The sequence below is a fragment of the Camellia sinensis genome, chromosome 3 (genome assembly GCF_055761805.1).
Source record: "Camellia sinensis isolate YWXY chromosome 3, ASM5576180v1, whole genome shotgun sequence".
Classification (NCBI taxonomy): Eukaryota; Viridiplantae; Streptophyta; class Magnoliopsida; order Ericales; family Theaceae; genus Camellia; species Camellia sinensis.
The window spans coordinates 37,107,985-37,126,999 of record NC_138963.1 but is presented as its reverse complement, the minus strand read 5'-3'; the positions used below and the strand labels follow the sequence as shown (position 1 = coordinate 37,126,999).

Below are 19,015 nucleotides of genomic sequence, written 5' to 3'. Positions count from 1 at the left end.
ATTTATAAACGCATAAGGGATACAAGTGTGTATGTGATATGGTGCAAATAAAAGGTTGTGGAGTGCAAGTCCATGTGTTAGTAATTTTTTTATTTCTCAGCTCGCACCTGCATGTAGTCTCCTAATTTATTAATACTAATGTGTTAAATTCTTATTTCTTTATTATCTAGACATATACTGGTATAGAAAATCATGAGCATTAATAGCAGCTCAATTTATTTTTATTTTTTTTTTAATCGGATCTTAATTTAAATATGAAAATTAGACATTATCTTATTGGACTTTTGAAAAATTGAGACATTGTGCAATAAGAAATTTTAAAAATTTTCTTAAAAATCTCAGATGATAGGTTAAGTGACATAACAATTGAGCAGCTTATGATAAGTATAGTAAGATTGAGGAGCTGTTTGGTTAGGCTACAAAGTTGCCTTGATGATCTATGACTCATCCCATTAACTACAAAAATAAATAAAGAATATTCACAGCATCTTGCTCCATTTATTATTCTTTTCTATTTGGTTAGAACAGACACCAATATGACTTGTACACTTCCTTTTATCTAAGATGTTGGACACTTTTTTATTATATCTATTCTCTTCTTTGATTCTATAATAGTTTTCATATAACATCATTCACAAACTACAAGAAAAAATCCTAAGAAAAACATGTGGGCCCCAAATTAACATTTGCATTTGGAATCCATTTACTTAGAAATCCAATCACCTTTGATTAAGTTCCATTACAAATTCAATTACTAATTTCACTAATTTGACCCATATGATAAAAAAAATTAGTGCTTGACATATAAAAATATTAACCAACAGAGGTAGTTCAATTGACCACTCATGTATACAAACAAAGAGTAATTATTTTATTTCTTATTAAATTATCTTTTTTTAGTTGTTTCTTTCTTCCTATCACGAGACCTTGTCTTATATTGATATAAATGTAGTTAGACTTGTGCATATGTTCTATTGAATTTTTTTTTCATAGTTGATTGTTTAATTTAATATAATTCTCATGATATGTCTTGAATACATATAAAAACGCTCGAAGTATTTATTTGGTGTAATTAAGCCTAGAGGTGAATATTAGTCCAAATGCCCATTAATATGCCTAAGCCCCTCCATGATAAGGATAGGGGATAGATAGTTAAGAGGTTAAGGAATAATTATTATGTTCTTGTTCAAAATTATTCTCCCAAAATATCCATACGCTTAATTAGTAGCCTCAACCACGTCGATGGGTATTCTATCTAAAGTACACAAGCTCCAAAATCAACATACGCTTTACAACCTCATCATTTAAAACCAAGCGCAAACTCATTTCTTAGTTTCCGGAGCGAGAGCACCTATGGTACTTCATTTCCCCTTTTGTAGTAAGTCTTCTCCCTTGAGAAAAAAAAACCTTAGGTAGCATTTAGTAAAATTTTTTAAATATGATTTAAAAATAAAAATTATATTTTGACTTTGTGAATTTTAAAATTATAATTTAAGTGTAAAAAATTTATTTAGTTATAAGTTTTGAAAAGAGTTTTAAATTGAGTTTGATATGAATGATATGACAAATGATATTTAATTCAAAACTTACAACTCATTACTAAACACACTACTCAAAATTCTTCAAAGTTCATAAAAAAATTTTTAAAAAAATTCTAGAAATATTTTTATCTAAAAAAAAAAATACATTGCTTTAGTCAACCAACCAGTCAACCAGCCGGACGTTCGGAGAGACGACCCGATTAACCAAATTTTCCCACCTAAAAAGGAGTTTTCAAAAGTGAGTATAAAATTAATTTTTAAAAATTGCAACCAAATACCATGTGCAAACCAAGAGATGGAATTACAATTCCAAAACTCTTCCAAACAGAGCCTCTTTTTTGGTCGATGTCAGTTATCATATTCAAAATTATGGTTGTTTAGAATGTCCTAAATAAGTGTACTTTTTGACTTTTTATGAAATATGGGTTGAGTTTGAAGTGATGTGATAGAGAGGTGATGTGAGTTAAATAAGATAATGTGACTTAAATAAGATAGTGACTTTTTAACTTTTTGATTTTTTTCAAAGATGTCAAACTTAGGCTTGGTTTGGCATAATAAAAAAAAGTCAAAAAGTGTCTATCCTATTTAAGTCGCATCATCTTATTTAAGTCACATCATTTCTCTACCACATCACTTCAAACCCAACATATACCTAACCCATACTTCATAAAAAAATCAAAAAATATACTTATTTAGTTTATCCCAAACAATACTTTAGCCTTAATAACCCCAATAGCTATTAGGCTCTTCAGAAGTCATTTTCTAAACCCTGCTATCTAGTCCACTGACAAACCCAGTTGAACAAGAAAAGTAGGCCTATCAAGAAGACAAGCTCCACTCTCAAGTTATGTGCATCATATACCAAATGTCATATAAAAATAATAATAAATGTAACATTATTGCAGAAAATAATGCCATAAAACACTAATAAAATTAAAGGCCAAGGTTCCAGACATGCAATTAAATCCACAGCCAAACAACATTATCATTCAGCTCAAGTCAGAGTAATAGATTATATCCAAACTCAATGGTTCTAAGAAAATGTTCAAATTCATTGAGAGCATATTTGGCAACCATGAAAAGTGAAATCCGAAGCCTCCAAAGCCTTGGAAATAGAATTCAAAGCCATCTCAGTTCAGATTTTCGACTGATTATAATCTCCAATTCCAAATCCAAGGCTTCAACATGTCACCCTTTTCTAAGACAAAGCTAGCAAAACTGGAAAATTTAACCATTCTTGCATAGAATTACTTCCCAAAAAATAGAAACATTCTCTTAAAAACAAAATTATTATGGGAAAACTACATACAGGTGGGAGAAGGGAGAAGGGGAATAAAATTACTAACACATGAGAGGTGCAAGTGTGTCTGTGATGGGGTGTAAATGAAATACTGTTGGGGTGTAAGTCCTGTGTTGGTAATTTTTTCCCCTACTCCCACCTGCATATAGTTTTCCCAATTATTATTAGGCCTATTAGACTCTCAAAACTCTGATTATATCATACAGACAATATGCACATTATACTAAGATTTCCAGTAACCAACCATCCCTACAACATCCTATAAGAAACACGAAAAGCCCATCAGCTTGAGTAACGCTTCAAAATGTAAAAACCCACCTGGGAACTGGTTCACGGTCCTGCCAAGGCCTTCATGGTTATTTAAAGATTTTGATCCAGCAACTTCCAGGCACAGGCAACATCAGGGGAAATCTGGGTTTACAAACCAAATTGCGGCTTCAAAAGCTAACAGCGCATACGAAACTGACGGCAGTGAAGGTTCTTTAGCTTCGTGAGTTCCTTCCTTTTCTTCCTGGCCTCTGCTGCTGCTGCAACCGCATCCATGTTTTTTTTACTTGAGCAGACTATTAGATCTTGTTTCAACTCTGACAATACAGTTACAGTATGACTAACAGTTGAAGAAACCACTACGTTAGCAGGCATGGCTTCTGTTGAACCAGACGCTTCAGTTTTAACTTTTATAGGCAACGAATGATGGTGTTTCTCAACATGTGCAATAGAAGATGAATTAGCACTACCTTGGTTATTCATCAAAGTTTCATTTTGTTCATCGTTGAGATCGAAGGATGGCCTAGATTGAAGTCCATTCCCATGATCAGGAAAAGGGAAGAACCAAGGGCATGGCATGATGAACAAGGGAGTTCCTGGACCGTTAATATTTTGGGGATTTTCTTGTTCCTGAAATGAATTGGGTTTGGCAATGGCTGGCATGGGAACATCTGACGGAACAATAATGGAATTTTGAGACCCATTTTTTATTTGTACGGGATTTGAAGGTTGAATGATAGCAGGCCAGAGAAATGGTGTATATGGGGGTTGATTATATATGAAATATGGACATAGAGGAGTAGATATATCGGCGTTGGTCGACTTTGAATCTATTTTAGTTTCCTCTACCTCACCCTCCGTCATAGCCATCTGCAAAGTAGGAAAGAATGTTATTGAATTCTTAAAACATTAAAACATCTTACACCAATCATTACCTGTGCCTTTAAGTATTCATTTCTGCTCCTTAAATGTTCATACTCACTCACAGCCAACTCCTTTTCCTGCCCAATAGAATTGTCAGCAGAAGCAATGAGTTCAGTAAAAGCCAGGATGTTAGCATTTAAAAGCTCAAGAACTACCGCAACGAATAAAATATACGGGAAGGTGGACCCAGAAACTCTGTACATAAGCAAGAACAATTTGATAATACTGCCAACCACATGGTTCCCATTGAAGTAGCACCATTCTACATGAAATACAATGATACCCAAAAAATCCAAGGGAGGGAACACTACCTACCTGTTTCAAATTCAGATTCTCCAGAGTTAGACTGGCAGCTTTTCTTGTCAACTCCGCATGATTAGCCTAAAACAAAGGAAAAGGCATGAGCTTAATAGTAATAAGTGAAGAATAATCTGTTGCACCTTGCAAACAAAAAAGAACATCAGAGCTAGATCCTGAGTAAATTAAAAGAACAATCAAGTGGATCTCTCTGTCTATGACCACTGTATATACTGTTCCTCTTCCACATTGCATATGCTTATTACTTTCTCCTCATTTTTATTATTATTTTTTGGTTCTATTAAATCACCTTATAAGTTTTGCTAATGTACTTATACCTGCACTTCCACCTTGCATACACTTATTACATTTTTCTAATTTAATAATTTAATGCTCAAGGGCATGTGCTAAATTGCTTATATTGTTTTCATATAAATCAGCTTACTACTTTTGGTAATGGAATTATATGCAAGGCCTTGAAACTATCCCTGTATTATACTAGCATCTTTTGGTTCTTCAGTCATCTAGAGGTGTATATTCCTATTTTACTTGGATCCTGTGTCATAAGCCATATCGTTACCGGAATTTGATGAAGAGCATAGTTATGTACCATAAAACAATTGCTTTTATATTTTAAAAGAATACACAGGTACGGAATTTGATGAAGAGCATAGTTATGTACCATAAAACAATTGCTTTTATATTTTAAAAGAATACACAGGTACGGCTCCTATATTTGGATTTAAAAATCTATTATCCACATAGAAGCATATTGTAGGAAAACGGGGTAGATTAAACAAAAAGTTGACTTCAAAGCTGAGTTCTTTAAATATATATATATATATATTGATCCTAATATCCTAAGAAGCACGAATAATTCAAAGAAGGTGGCATGTCGTGTCAGACACCAACATAACATGACACCCATTGGATACTTCCCAACACACATGTCCAAACATATTTTATTTTACCAAATTTCCTAGACTCTAGACATGTTTTAGACATTTGGTGAACACGTGTCTATCGCCTAGACAAACATGAAACACAATATAAGTTCGAATAAAATAATTTAGAATCCCATAATAAAAGAGAAACAACATAAATCTATACACATTCTTCTCCTTTAAACTTGCACACACACACACAAAAAAAAAAAAATAAATAAAATTTTGGTTTAGGTTTTTAGGATTTACTTTTCAGAAAATTAAAATTTTTTGTTTTTACTGATTTTTTTAATATTCTAAGCAATTTTTTTAATTTCTAGATATACTTAACATAAATACACTTAAAAAGTATAATATTTGTGAAAAAAAATCTTTAAAAAATTCACTAAATACCAAAAATAAAAAATAAAAATATGAGAATTCAGTATATTTTTCATATTCTTGTATATTTATTGATTTTTTAAAAATATTTTACTTTTTCGATACATCTAAGTATGGTGCATCTAAAAAATTAAAAAAAATTGCTTAAAATTTTAAAAATATTCACTAAAAACAAAAAAATACGAAAAACAAAAAACAAAAAACTCAATTTTCAGAAAATTGAAACCAAACACACTAATTATTATTCAAATTTTCATATATATGACATAATTACTCATCCTTGTATATGCTTTATAATAAATATATACAACTACATATTTTGCAACATTCTTCACGTGTTGTGCCTTACATTTTTTAAGATTTCATGTCGACGTGTCCATGTATTGTCCCGTGTTCGTGTTCGCGCTTAGCTAATACCAAAACCCTAAAAGAAACTTTTGTTTAACTTCTTCCTTCCCAAGAGAACAAGATTTTGTGGACGTCAATGTACCTGATGCCTACAGCATAAATGTGCGTTAAAGTAGTCCTCTCACTATCTTACCACCCAATAATAACAAAACAAATTACCATGCCTTACAACCAAGCCCAAGTATTTCTTCAACAAGACTTGGTGATATAGATTATGGATGAACTTGAACTTTGATAAACTATTACTCCACTAAAAAAACCAACATGCAGCATGGAGATACCAATCCATGTATCACTAAGCAGCAAGACTTTTCGAACCATAAGATGCTGAGTAGAAAAACAAGTTGGCAAGATCACTAGTACAGTGCAGATAGAGCATTAAACAGCAAGAAAGGTTTACCCTGTATCCTTAGTAGGTGTTCTACCATGGTGGAAAAAATTCCCTGTTATACATGCTTCTTGAAGCAATGATACAGTATTCACCTTAATTCAATAGTGTATATATTTAGTACTCGGAATTCTGTTTTCTGTTTGTTAACTTCCCTGCTAACTATACCACCCAGCAGGATAGTGCCTCATGGAAAGGTTGCCCGAGTAGGTTCACCAGAGAGTGGAAAAATACATCAGAGGCACCAAAGACAATGACAGTGAATGGGAGAGAGATGGAGGGTGAGGGGGGCAGAGGAGAACCAGAGCTTAAATTACAGAGCTCTAGTGAAGACCTCAACCTTAAAATGATGTACTCTTAACAATGATATAATGGAGTACCACCTTCGACATATAGAAGGTGAGTACGTGGCCATAACTAACTATCTGGGATGGTCGTCGTATACTTAGGGAATTGGTTAGGCTTTGTCAGAATTCAGTTAGGTTGTTAAGATTGTCTCTTCATTCAGGAGACCTCCAAAACAAAATTTCAGTGGCAATGTATCTCTTTCAGTAGGACTGGACTAAAGCAGCCCACCCCTACATGGGGAACAACATCTCAATGAAGCCTCCATCTCTAGCCTCCGACCCAAAAAATCCCCAAAATATTACAACGCATGCCGAATGGCTCGGCATACCTGGGCCTACATCTCGACCTAGATTCATAAGATCCACCAAAATGGAATAGAACAGACAGTACAACCACTGCATTTTTAGTTATGAGACATGAACAGTATGACTACCACGGTAATGAGGCTTAAGCACACACACAGTGTTGTCGGTCCTTTTGAACTTACTTGTTATGACCAAACACGTGAACCATACACGTGTCCTTGAAGGCTAACATGTGTAGGTCAATAGGATGATGTGTAATCATGCTGCAAGTCACAGTCACACGTCATTGCTTATGCATCTATCACACATGGCAGACAAGGTACAGAACAAGGCGAAGCTAATGATAAACAAATAGGGTCAAAAACACACAACACATGCTCACTGCAGAAATAAAACACGAACTATCCAGACAAAAACACACAATTCTGCCAACCAGAAAACGACGAAGAATATCACAAGTTGACAGTTTTAAGAACCACAAATGTATTAGATTGAGTAAATAGAGCTCTCTTGCCTACGCCAACCAAAAAACAACGAAAAATATCATGAGTTGACAGTTTTAAGAACCACAAACGTATTGGATTGAGTAAATAGAGCTCACTTGCCTATGGCGAATTGTAACGAAAACACACAATTCCGCCAACCAGAAAACAATGGAAAACAACACAAGTTGACAGTTTTAAGAACCACACATGTATTGGATTGAGTAAATAGAGCTTACCTGTCTACGACGAATAGTCTGCCTAGCTGACTCTCTGTTCGCTAGAACCCTGCGTATTCTCTTTTCTTCCTTTTCAGCCTGAATGAGAAAAAAACTTATATTAGATATAAAGAGCATAACAATAAAATTCATAGAAGGAAATTGAAACGTATATTAGATATGATGAGCATAATAATAAAATTCATAGAACGAAATTGGAACTTTAGGTACCTCAGTCAACTTTTTTCTTGACTTGCTGCCACTAAAAGATGCATAACTTGTGGAGCACTTAGGACTTGGTTCAGGTAATTCAGCATCCTGCTCAACTTTTGCCCCTTCCATCATTACAGTGCATATATTTTCACATTGCTGCTGAGCAACTGCTGCTTGATCCTGATACAAACAAAAACAGTTCTCAAGTCCTGAACAAAGTACTGCAATTTGATGATGGTGCAAATTTTACATAATTAGCCGGTGGGCTAACCTCCTAGAAACTACACAGCAAGCTAAACAATCTCATTAAACTATGAACAAAAAGAGGAACCTAAGAGTGTACATGCAAAATATGGAAAAACGCAAATGTTCTCTTCAACCTGTGGCCAAGTGGTTCTAAAATTTTCATGAAATAACATAACGCATAATAAAAATAAATATGCACAAAGAGATGAATATAAAATCGAACCACATACACAGAAACAAAACAAGTTATCATTGACAGTCAATGATCAGAGAGTGAAGCTATGTTTAAACTTTAATAGGACATTGGATTTATCATGGCATTAAGAAACAAATATGAGAGGTATATTTGCAACAAGGCAATTAAAAATAGGACACCTGAAAATCCATGTCTCTTCTTGACCAAGGTTAGAAGTTTTCTTAAGCTTGGAACAAGGTTCAAGCAAGTCAAATTGTTAAACCTGTGTGAATCATACCTTACAATAACATTGCATTACATTCTTTCTTTTTTTTTAAATTATCTCCCGTAACGTTAGTTTCGGCCTCCATTCATAAAGATGCCAAATAGTCAGTATAGACACAACATTGACTCCAAATTTAGAAAATACCTTTATTCAATAATTCTTAGAGTCGGTGAAATTCTAATACTTAACCTAATGCCCAAGACTCTGTTTGAAATTTTCATCAGCATGATTTTGTCATTTAGAAGCTTTAATGACTATTATAGAAGATCGGTAGAATAAAACTCAAATGGCCAGAATTTTCCGAAGTTTAGACTTTAGAGCTAATTTCTGAAATTTCCAATAGGCAACACTTCAAAACCGTGAATTATCTCAAAGCCTTTGTTACATGAACTCTTCTAAATGTATAAAGTAGTCGTGTTCTATGTTACATGGACTCGGGTGCGAGTGTCGGGTGCGGGTGTGTATCCAAGCGTCAGACCTTCATAAATTTAAATCTTAGGATCTTGGGGTATGTATCCAAAATTGTATATGGATACGGGGACACGTCATATGTACATATATATTGCATATTATATAATATTCTCGGATGAGATGATTTAAATTATGTAGAAATATATTAGAAATTAAATATGATTTAGAAACAAATATGAAATTTCTATATCTAATTCATGTGGGAGCCTAAAAATATTGCTTTACTAACAAATGCAAGTTTCTTTTTCTTCATATATTGTCACAAATTAAAGGATCTGAGTGTCTAAATTGGGTACGAGCGTCGGACACATATCCCACACCCTTATCCATGTCATATCCGGTGGACACGGGTATTGTGGGGGAAATAGAAGAGTCCATGTAACACAGGTCGTGTTGAATACTCATCACTTGTGGAAGGGGTACGGGGATGTGTTTCGACATGTGAAATTACACATTCAATTTTACCATGAAACTATCCATGGAACTCTCGTATTATATGTGAAATGCTCTATGGCACCTTGTAAATACCATTTAAGTATCCAAACGTAGAAGATGAAAAAAGCATATTACGAAATTTGAATATTTTGTCGTATCTCTGTCTGAGACCTGTATATTAAAACATAGAAATGAGATGAATAGAAATATTGAGTGTAAAAAATTAATGTATTATTGATTGATCATAATGTTATATTTATTACAATGATTCATGATTCCTATATATAGAAGAGGGTGAGTGTGTAGTAGGTAAGGAGTAGGTGAAGTGGAGGTGGTAGTGGTGTAGTGGGTTAGGTTTAGTGGAGTAGGTGAGGTGGTAGTGGTGTAGTGGGTTAGGTTTAGTGGAGTAGGTGAGGTGGTAGTGGTGTAGTGGGTTAGGTTTAGTGGAGTAGGTTTAAGTGGGTGAAGTAGGTGATAGGTTTTAACAGCCCCCCGCAAACTCAAGGGGGATAGGAACTAGCCAACTTGAGTTTGGAGAGAGTAACAAAATAAGAAAATAGACGAATACATAAAAGAAAAGAAGATAGGAGACACTGTATGGTCGTGTCAGACCGATGGTGAAGACACTGTATGGTGGTGTCATAACGTTGTAGAGGATACTGGATGGTTGTGTCAGACCGATGTAGAAGACAGTTTATGGGGTCATGTCGGACCGTTGTAGCAGACAATGCTGTGATAGTTGTTGTGACAGTTTACGGAGTCTTGCTGGACCCTTGTAGAAACTAACCGGAATCAATGTCGGGACAGTTTACAGAGTCTTGTCGGACCCATGAAGGAGCTAACCGGAATCAATGTCGGGACAGTTTACAGAGTCTTGTCGGACCCTTGAAGGAGCTAACCGGAATCAATGTCGGGACAGTTTACAGAGTCTTGTCGGACCCTTGAAGGAGCTAACCGGAATCAATGTCGGGACAGTTTACAGAGTCTTGTCGGACCCTTAAAAAGTCGCACCCTCAAAAGGTGTGCCCAATCTTTCAAAAAAGGCGTGCCATCAAAAGGCGTGCCCAATCCATAAAAAGACGTGCCAGATATGATGGCGAGGCATGTGAGTGCCTTGGCTGGCGCGCCCGTTTGTCGTCTGGCGTCAAGTGGCGCGCGATACGCGTGGCTGCCTCGGCTATTTAACCAAGACGGAGGCTGAGGCTGAGGCAGAAGCTGAGATAGAAAAACTGAGAGAAACCTCTGAAAAATTCTTCGTTTTGCTGAGAAAGATACTCTGTAACACTCTGTTGCCCAGAAAATGGCTTCGTCGTCCCGCGGTCTGCTCACCCTCTTTCCCGACCTCAACGAGTCAACAAGAGAGAGAACTGGTGCGATGGCACTGGAACCTCAACCAAGCGCCCCGGAGTTTGCTCCGTTGAACTTTCCGATGCGGTCTGTGGAGCAAAGAATGGCAGTGCAGTCGGATGTGGAAGCCAATCAGTATACATTGAAGTCATGTGTGGAAACCATGACTGCGGTTACAAACTTGTCGAACCGGCTGCAGAGTAGGGCAAATGAGGTGCAGCAGTTAAACTCCCAGCTGGCTTTGCTCCAACGCATGTATAAGGATGCGCGAGCAGAGATAAGTGTGCTAAAGGCGGAAAATAAGGAGCTGAAGCGGAAGGCCACCGTGATGTTCCGTTTTGGAGGTCCGCCATATGCTGCAGTGGAGGAGCAGGGAGTAGTGATCGTACCCAGTGGAGTGGGAAACACGGAGGCAACACCGTCAAGGACCGCCCAGGACGGAGGCAAGAAGAAAAGACCGGCGGAATAGGCGAAGAAGTGAGGTCGGTGGGTGGCCGTCGACAGAAAAGAAAACAAATCTTTGGGTTTTTTTTTTTTTTTTTGTGTGTGTAAAATTGTGATCGGGGTTGATCCCTGAGATGAATAAAATATGGTTTGGTGTGCAAAGCTATTTTTTTTTTGTGTTTTGTTTTTTGTTTTTTTTTTTTTTTTGTTTTTTTTTTTTTTAATTGTGAAAAATGGAACACAAAAAAAAAGATAAGATAAATAAATAAAAATTCTATTTTGTGGTGAGGGAGTCGGTGAGGGAGGTGCAAAAGGTGATTAAAAGAAATAAATAAAGAAAGAGTGTGATGATGGATATGGGTATAGATGTAATAAAGGAATGAAAAGAAAGAAATAAATAAATAAAGAAAAGAAGAAAAGAAAATGGGTTTGTGAATCTGTGCAATATGTTATAATAAACATATATATATATAGATATATATTAAAATAAAAGAAAGTTGAGTGGGTTGATTTCAAAAAAGGATTGTGGGTTTGAAAGTGGAAAATAAAGAAAAGAAAAGAAAGGGGATCATGTGGTGAAAGAAAAAGGAGCTGTGGGTTTGAAAAAGTAAAGTGAGAGAGAGGAATTTCGTTGCAAGTTTTCTGACTCTTCTCAAAAACAACACAGCAGTGTTGACATCCTTGGGCACCACATCAAAGATGAGAGAGAGAGAGATGAGATGAATCTGTTTGGAACAGCCACAGTCATGTACTTCCCATGGCGATGGAACAGCCACAGCAGCGTTAAACTCCACAAATGCCTTCTCTGGATCTTGATTCCTCAGAAAATTCTTTCCAGATTTCAAATGGGAAATCAATTCATGCTTCCTTGGATCAACAATTACTTCATTTTCTTGTATTCTACCACTAACAGGAGCATAACTCAGAGTGGGGGCATAAGACTCGATCTTTGCTTGCCTTCTTAGTGCTGCATTGATCTGGCGCAACTGCTCATTCAGCAGTTCCAATTCTCCTCTCCTGTGTCTTGCAAGCAGTCCTCCAACTGTGGCCCCTACAAGGGCTACAAATAGCAGTAAGGGCATGTCGAAAGCAGATCTATCAGCCTCACATGTTTCTGCCAGAGCTTCAAAAGGCATACGCAACATCAAGGCATTAGTGACAATAAATGCCACGGCTGGGGATCTTACAGGAACCATCACCTGAGCAACTAAGTCTTCCAGAGTGGTGTCATAATCTACTTGTGTATGGACAGTATCACAAGTTCCTTCTGATACAGAGGTGTTGACATCATTTACTCCTGTAAGCATAGACCGACTGCCTAGCAGTGGCAAAGACATGGAGTTTGAGAGGAATTTGGCCGGAGGAAGATGAGCGGCGGTGAAATACGGCGGCGGAGTGAGGCCGTGTAGAAAACTTTAGCGGAATTTGGTTGAGGTCCGGCGGACGGCTAAGGTGAGGTTGCCGCCCGCCGGTGAAGCGAAAATATTAGGTTATAAACCTGCTCTGATACCATGTAAAAAATTAATGTATTATTGATTGATCATAATGTTATATTTATTACAATGATTCATGATTCCTATATATAGAAGAGGGTGAGTGTGTAGTAGGTAAGGAGTAGGTGAAGTGGAGGTGGTAGTGGTGTAGTGGGTTAGGTTTAGTGGAGTAGGTGAGGTGGTAGTGGTGTAGTGGGTTAGGTTTAGTGGAGTAGGTGAGGTGGTAGTGGTGTAGTGGGTTAGGTTTAGTGGAGTAGGTTTAAGTGGGTGAAGTAGGTGATAGGTTTTAACATTGAGAAACATATTAAAACATGGGAATAAGATGAATCGAACACTTAGACACATACCCGCACCCGACATCCATACCTGAGTCCATTTCATTAACATATCTCAAAACCAAGCCCTAAAAAACAGGAAAATAGGAATATCAAGAAATACTTGAATATAAATTTTGTTTATCCAAAAAAGCCCCTTCCACAAGAGATAATATAGCCCTGTAACAACACAATATAAGGTCAATCTATGGTACAGGTGATGATGGCAAACAACTTTAATAAATGTGAAAAAATAGCTTACAAGCTACGAAGCATGAACATTTCTATGAAGGAAGTGTGTCATGTTAGAGACACCAGCACTCAACAAAAATCCTAAGAACTTGTTCAACACTTCTTCATTTTGTATTAATAAAAATTTTAAATTTATAATATTAGACATTTGACCACATTTCTTAAACACTCCGAATGACCTATGTATGAATCTCTTCATAGTAACCAACAATGTTTTGCATTCTTCGAAATACAACTCGTGCACTCTAAATATGTTTTGAAACATTTTTTAAAAGAATGCATACATGTGTAATTCAACGTTCTACAATGATTTTGTATTTTTTAGAATACAATTGTTACATGAATAACATCTTGATATTTAAATTATAGAATATATGCTTTTTAATCTTAATTAGTATTATGTTGTTGTTTTTCATTCTTTGAATAATTTTAGGAATTATCTTCACCTTTGTAGACTCACTGCCCTCAGTCTGCCAGTTGCCAACATCAGACACTTATGTAACCCACAAAAGGCAAAGGGTAAACGCCACAATCTGAATAATGGGATATTCATACATTTAACACATAATAAATTTATAAAATAATATAAATATTTAATGTGTCCTACGCATATCGTGTCCTGCATTTTTTTAATATTGTTGTGTCGGCGTGTTCGTATCTATGCTACTTAGCTTACAAGCAACTACCTCATTGACACACAACTTACAAGCCCCACCTCTAGAGATTATTAAAAGGCTAAGAAAAATTTAGTTATAATAATATTGTTAAACGCAAACTCACAAATATAAGTTAGCCTAAACTTGGAAAAGCATTTAATCATATAACTAAATTAAAAGAAGCACCGGTAGTCCATTATTCTTTCCCTTCTTACAAAGCAAAATAAACCACCTTTCCTTCCCAAATGACCTCAAGACTTGGTCACCTCAAAACCTAACTTAAATATATATTAAGAAGTATTTTAAAATATAAAAAGGCACGATTGGTTTAGCAAAATAAAATTGGTCTACTTAATTTAAGAACTAGAAATTTCACATTCATTGTTTGGTGGGGGGCTATTTTCCATTCGAGATCAAATTCTACCTAAAATAATTTGAATTTTGATATCATGTATGATTACAACTTTAAGCCTAATAATAAAAATTTGGATATGGTAATTGTGGTAATGAAGGGTTTGGAAATGATGACATGAAGGCTTGGATATAGTGATGAAGGGTTTGGATTCATTGTTTGACGGTGCTATTTTTCCATTTGAGATCAAATTCTACCTAAATGCAATTTGAATTCTGACATAATGTATGGAACAACTTTAAGCCTAATAATAAACATTTGGATATGGTAGTTTTAGGGGTTTGCATATAACAATGACATGAAGGATTGGGCATAACGATGACATGAAGGATTGGGCATATTAGTTATGGTGGTCATGGTGTCAAGGACACAAAAGGAAGGAAAGTGTTGACAATAACTATATAATGGTGATGATTTAGATGTTAATGGTGCCGACACTAACGTGTATAATGGTGGCCATGGTACAAACATGTTGTTGTGTCATGATGGTGGATGTAGTGTTGGGTAGTGGTGGCAATGGTGGTAGTTGGTCATGATAAAAGAGTTGTTAACAATGCCAATACAATGGCAACACAGTGGCAATGGCAAAGCCTGGAGTTTGTGGCAACAATCGTGGTGACTGTAGAAAAAATTGGGAAAACTAACAACAGGCAAATGAAATTAAGAGGGAATTGAAAAGATACTTACTTTTGGTTACTTTTGTGGTTCAATGTGATTAAAGAGAGCTTTTCCTCATCGTTCTCTAAAATAGCACAAAAATACTACTCATACATTATGTGAAATATCTACTTAATAGTGAGTTATGTAGTCTAGTGTAAAATTTACCAAATTACCTACTCAAGTTTAAATAAACAAGGATCTACTTAGTAACTACTTATAAAGCTCAACTTAGACAAGCCATCTTGTTGATGGTTTACTTCACGTTGCTAGGCCTTATGGGTGTTCCTACATCGGAAGTGACGGAAATAGTAATGGTATTAGCAATGGTGGTAGTTGTGGCTGAAACAGTGCTAGTCATATTGGCATTCATAGTTTTGTTTTAATTGTTTCCCCATTCTTCTTCTTCATTTTTATATCATTTATAAGTCTCCATCTTATTTTCTTCTTTTCCAACAAAAATACAAATCTTCAGCTTAGTGTGACCAAAAATCAAGGAACCAAAACAAAAACTTCTAGGTATTTCACCAAAAAGAAGAAATTTGAACAATTTTCATTCTTCCTATATGGAAATGGCCACAGGGCTGAAACTTGTTATGCGGGTGGAATTTTTTCTTTAATGATAAGGAGGAAAAGCGTATGTGGGGGTTTATTCAATTACTTTCTTCCCCTTTTTTCTTGTTTGTTTGTGTGTGGGTGAGGTATCATTTATGAATGAAATATCTATAAAAAAAAAAACATTCTGGGATGGGGTGAGGGACTATCACTTATGTCAAGCATCTGTTGGAATTTACATAATAGTGCTTTATGATGTAATTCCACTTGCATGATCTGCGTATGCTAACATTTTGAAGGATTGTGATAAAATTTAAGAACCAATAACTTAATGACAGCAAATCCAATCAACTAGATCCATCTGTCCTACCACTCAATGCTTAAAAAGACACAAGTGAATATTACGGAATTTACATAAATGGACTACAAGGTTTGTAATCCCGCTTGGCATATATTCTAAAATTTTATATGCTTCTTAAAGTCATTGAGACCACTCTTTGATCCCTAATTTCCTTAATAAATTTATTAGCAGAAAGTATCTAAAAAGTGATTCCTCTCTCCTGATAGAAAAAGTACACAATTTGCACTCGGCACTCTTTTGTTCATGTTTAATCATCATCATCATCATCATCATCATACAAAAAGCGTAAACAAACAATTAATTAATGGGAAAATTACCTGTCAGTGGTACTATGAAAAATTATTACGGATTCATGAAAAAAATTATAACTTTAATTACTAATGCGTATAAAATTTACCACTTTGTACTTGCTTTTAAAAGTCCTAAAATTCATCCCTTAAATTAATCTAGTGAAAAGTACTAGTCTTCAATAAATTGATTTCAGAAACTAAAGTTTATGATTCAGGACCACAAACAACACCACCACCACAAAACCTAACAAGCACAAATTGGGAAAATATACACATTTATGATTGTGAATATGAATATCAGGAGTGTGTTCTCTGTTGTGTGTGTGTATATATATAATATTTATATATATACAAATATGTACAATAGATATCGATAAAAACATATATGTAGATAAATTAATCATAATAACAAACCTCCGGGGGATCTGAAGGCAAACGTAACGATAATTCAAGGTTCGCCACCGCGTCGACTGTGGTCGACTCGGTTTTGACTCGCTGACTCGGGCCAGCCCGTTGGTTCGAGCACCGAGTCGAATGCGCTAGGGAGGTTAAAGCCTCCGCCGCTTCCAACTCATTCTTAATCATCGCGTCGCCACCGCATTCCGAATTCTCGCAGCCGCAATCCTCCTCCTCCTCCTCCGCCGCCGCTGCCTCTGAGTCAGACCAGGTCACGGAGGTGGAATCGGAAGAAGTCGAAGCCCTAGTCGCCATTGCTTTGTGATTCAACTCAGAGTCCATGGTTTTTCAGTCCATGGAAGAACACAGAGTGAGAGAAAAAGTGAAGAGAGAGAGAGAGAGAGAGAAGAGGAAGGGGGTTGGCTTGTGTTGTGAGGGAATGCTCTCTCTCTACTCTCTCTTCTCTCATGCAGGGGCAGTGCCATGTGTCGTTGCCAGATCACTTTCCATAGTCGAGCCCATGTATGTGCGATTGACACGTATAGTTTTTTGGCCACGTAGGACGGTTCAAGTGTGCGAACTTTGCACGTGCCGAGGAAGTTACTTCGGAGTTCGGAGTGACAACGAGTCGGTGGGACTTACTTAAGACACGTGTCTTTTTTGGGAGTGGAAACGTGGATTAGGTTTTTCTCTCTCTTTATTTTCTCTTGCTAAAATGCGCCTTTCTTTCGTGTGCTTATGGGATAGGCTCCCTCCATTCCTCTCCATGCCCCTATTGTAGCTCCAATTCGGATGCATACTCATAATTTAAATCATTTATTTCATAAATTTCGTAATAAATTTTATTTCTACAAAAAAATAAATTCTATCAAAAAATTATAAACTTAAGAAAAAATCTCATCTTGTTTGAGATTTTTTTTTTTAAATTCATAATGTTTCGATAAAATAAGTTTTTTTCTTAAGTTTATAATTTTTCGATAAAGATCAATTTTTATATGGGAAAACTTTATTATGAAATTTACAAAATAGACGATTTGGATTATTGGTACGGATCTAAATTGGGACTTACCAAAAAGATATAGAGAGGTAGGGAGAGATGAACATATGGAGAGAACTTATCCTAGATTATGATAAGATAAAATTAAAATCACTAATACAACAAATCTAGACATAAAAATCAAAATTTTATATTAATGGCTCACATTTATTTCATGAGTAGATTTTACCGTATACTAAATCAATTTTCATCATACATTTATCCTATTCAAAAAAATTTAGGTAAATATTTCATGGTCCATAACATTTTTGAATTAATTTATAGAGAAAATATTGAATAGGAATTTATAAAATTTAACTCAAGTATATAGTTTTAATGAATTATGTAATTGGCTGTTAATAAAACTTGAAATGCTTATACATTTTTTATGAAATGTATTTTGGTAAAATATATATAATTATTTAAAAAAATTAACAAATATCTAAAAAAAACTCCCGTTTACAAAAATTTACAGAAACAGCATGCTTGGTTAGAGTTTTCCAAAAGCTCTTTTTAGAAAATTCTACTTTCTTATTTTTCGTATTTTTTTGTTTTTACTGAATTTTTTAATATTTTAAACAATTTTTTTTAATTTTTTAGACATACCTAACATAAATATACCTAAAAAGTAAAAAATTTGTAAAAGAAACCTTTTAAAAATTCAGTACATTTTTTATATTTTTATGTATTGATTAATTTTTAAAAATATTTTTTCACAAATTTTTTACTTTTTAGATACATCTAAATATGGTGTATCTAAAAAAGTAAAAAAAAATGTTTAAAATTTTAAAAATATTCACTAAAAACAAAAAAATACGAAAATCAAAAAACACAATTTTCAAAAAACTTTAATCCAAAAAACTCAAACCAAACACAAAAATCTGTAAATCATGAATTTTATCCATAAATTATCCCAGACTTTCTAATGAATGGTGTAGATTTGATTTTGTTGTTGTGGATCCACCTCAAAAATAGATCTAAGCCTTTAATTTTAACTTCTGGTAAATTTATGGGTTTGTAGACCTTAATTTTGTCAAGAAAAAATGTTATATAACCAAAAAAATCTTAAAATATATTAGTAATGCTATAGACTCCAAAAGATTTGTCAAAATTTCTACCAAATGTCTCACATAAAAATTTAAAAAATGCTAGAGATTCTAAATATTCTACCAA

General features: G+C 35.0%; 2 protein-coding genes across 2 annotated transcripts; both read right to left on the bottom strand.

The window, feature by feature from the left end:
- Positions 1-2,751: 2,751 nt before the first annotated feature.
- LOC114266668 (Basic-leucine zipper (bZIP) transcription factor family protein) lies at positions 2,752-17,551 on the bottom strand. The gene is made up of 6 exons (XM_028207586.2): positions 16,825-17,551; positions 8,035-8,196; positions 7,825-7,902; positions 4,348-4,413; positions 4,044-4,109; positions 2,752-3,978 (listed from the first exon to the last, which is right to left on the bottom strand). Exons 1-6 carry the CDS (start codon positions 17,146-17,148, stop codon positions 3,286-3,288), a joined length of 1,389 nt encoding a protein of 462 aa, XP_028063387.2. The 5' UTR covers positions 17,149-17,551; the 3' UTR covers positions 2,752-3,285.
- On the bottom strand, positions 9,399-16,764 carry LOC145822462 (uncharacterized). The gene has a single exon (XM_082919528.1). It carries the CDS (start codon positions 12,755-12,757, stop codon positions 11,933-11,935), a length of 825 nt encoding a protein of 274 aa, XP_082775654.1. The 5' UTR covers positions 12,758-16,764; the 3' UTR covers positions 9,399-11,932.
- Positions 17,552-19,015: the final 1,464 nt, after the last annotated feature.

Coding starts and splice junctions, on each gene's coding strand:
- LOC145822462 (XM_082919528.1), bottom strand. CDS start 12,757: ATGTCTTTGCCACTGCTAGGCAGTCGGTCTATGCTTACAGGAGTAAAT.
- LOC114266668 (XM_028207586.2), bottom strand. CDS start 17,148: ATGGACTCTGAGTTGAATCACAAAGCAATGGCGACTAGGGCTTCGACT. Junction 8,197..16,824: donor TGCCTTCAGATCCCCCGGAG/GTTTGTTATTAT, acceptor TGTTTGTATCAG/GATCAAGCAGCAGTTGCTCA. Junction 4,110..4,347: donor AGAATCTGAATTTGAAACAG/GTAGGTAGTGTT, acceptor TCTATTGGGCAG/GAAAAGGAGTTGGCTGTGAG.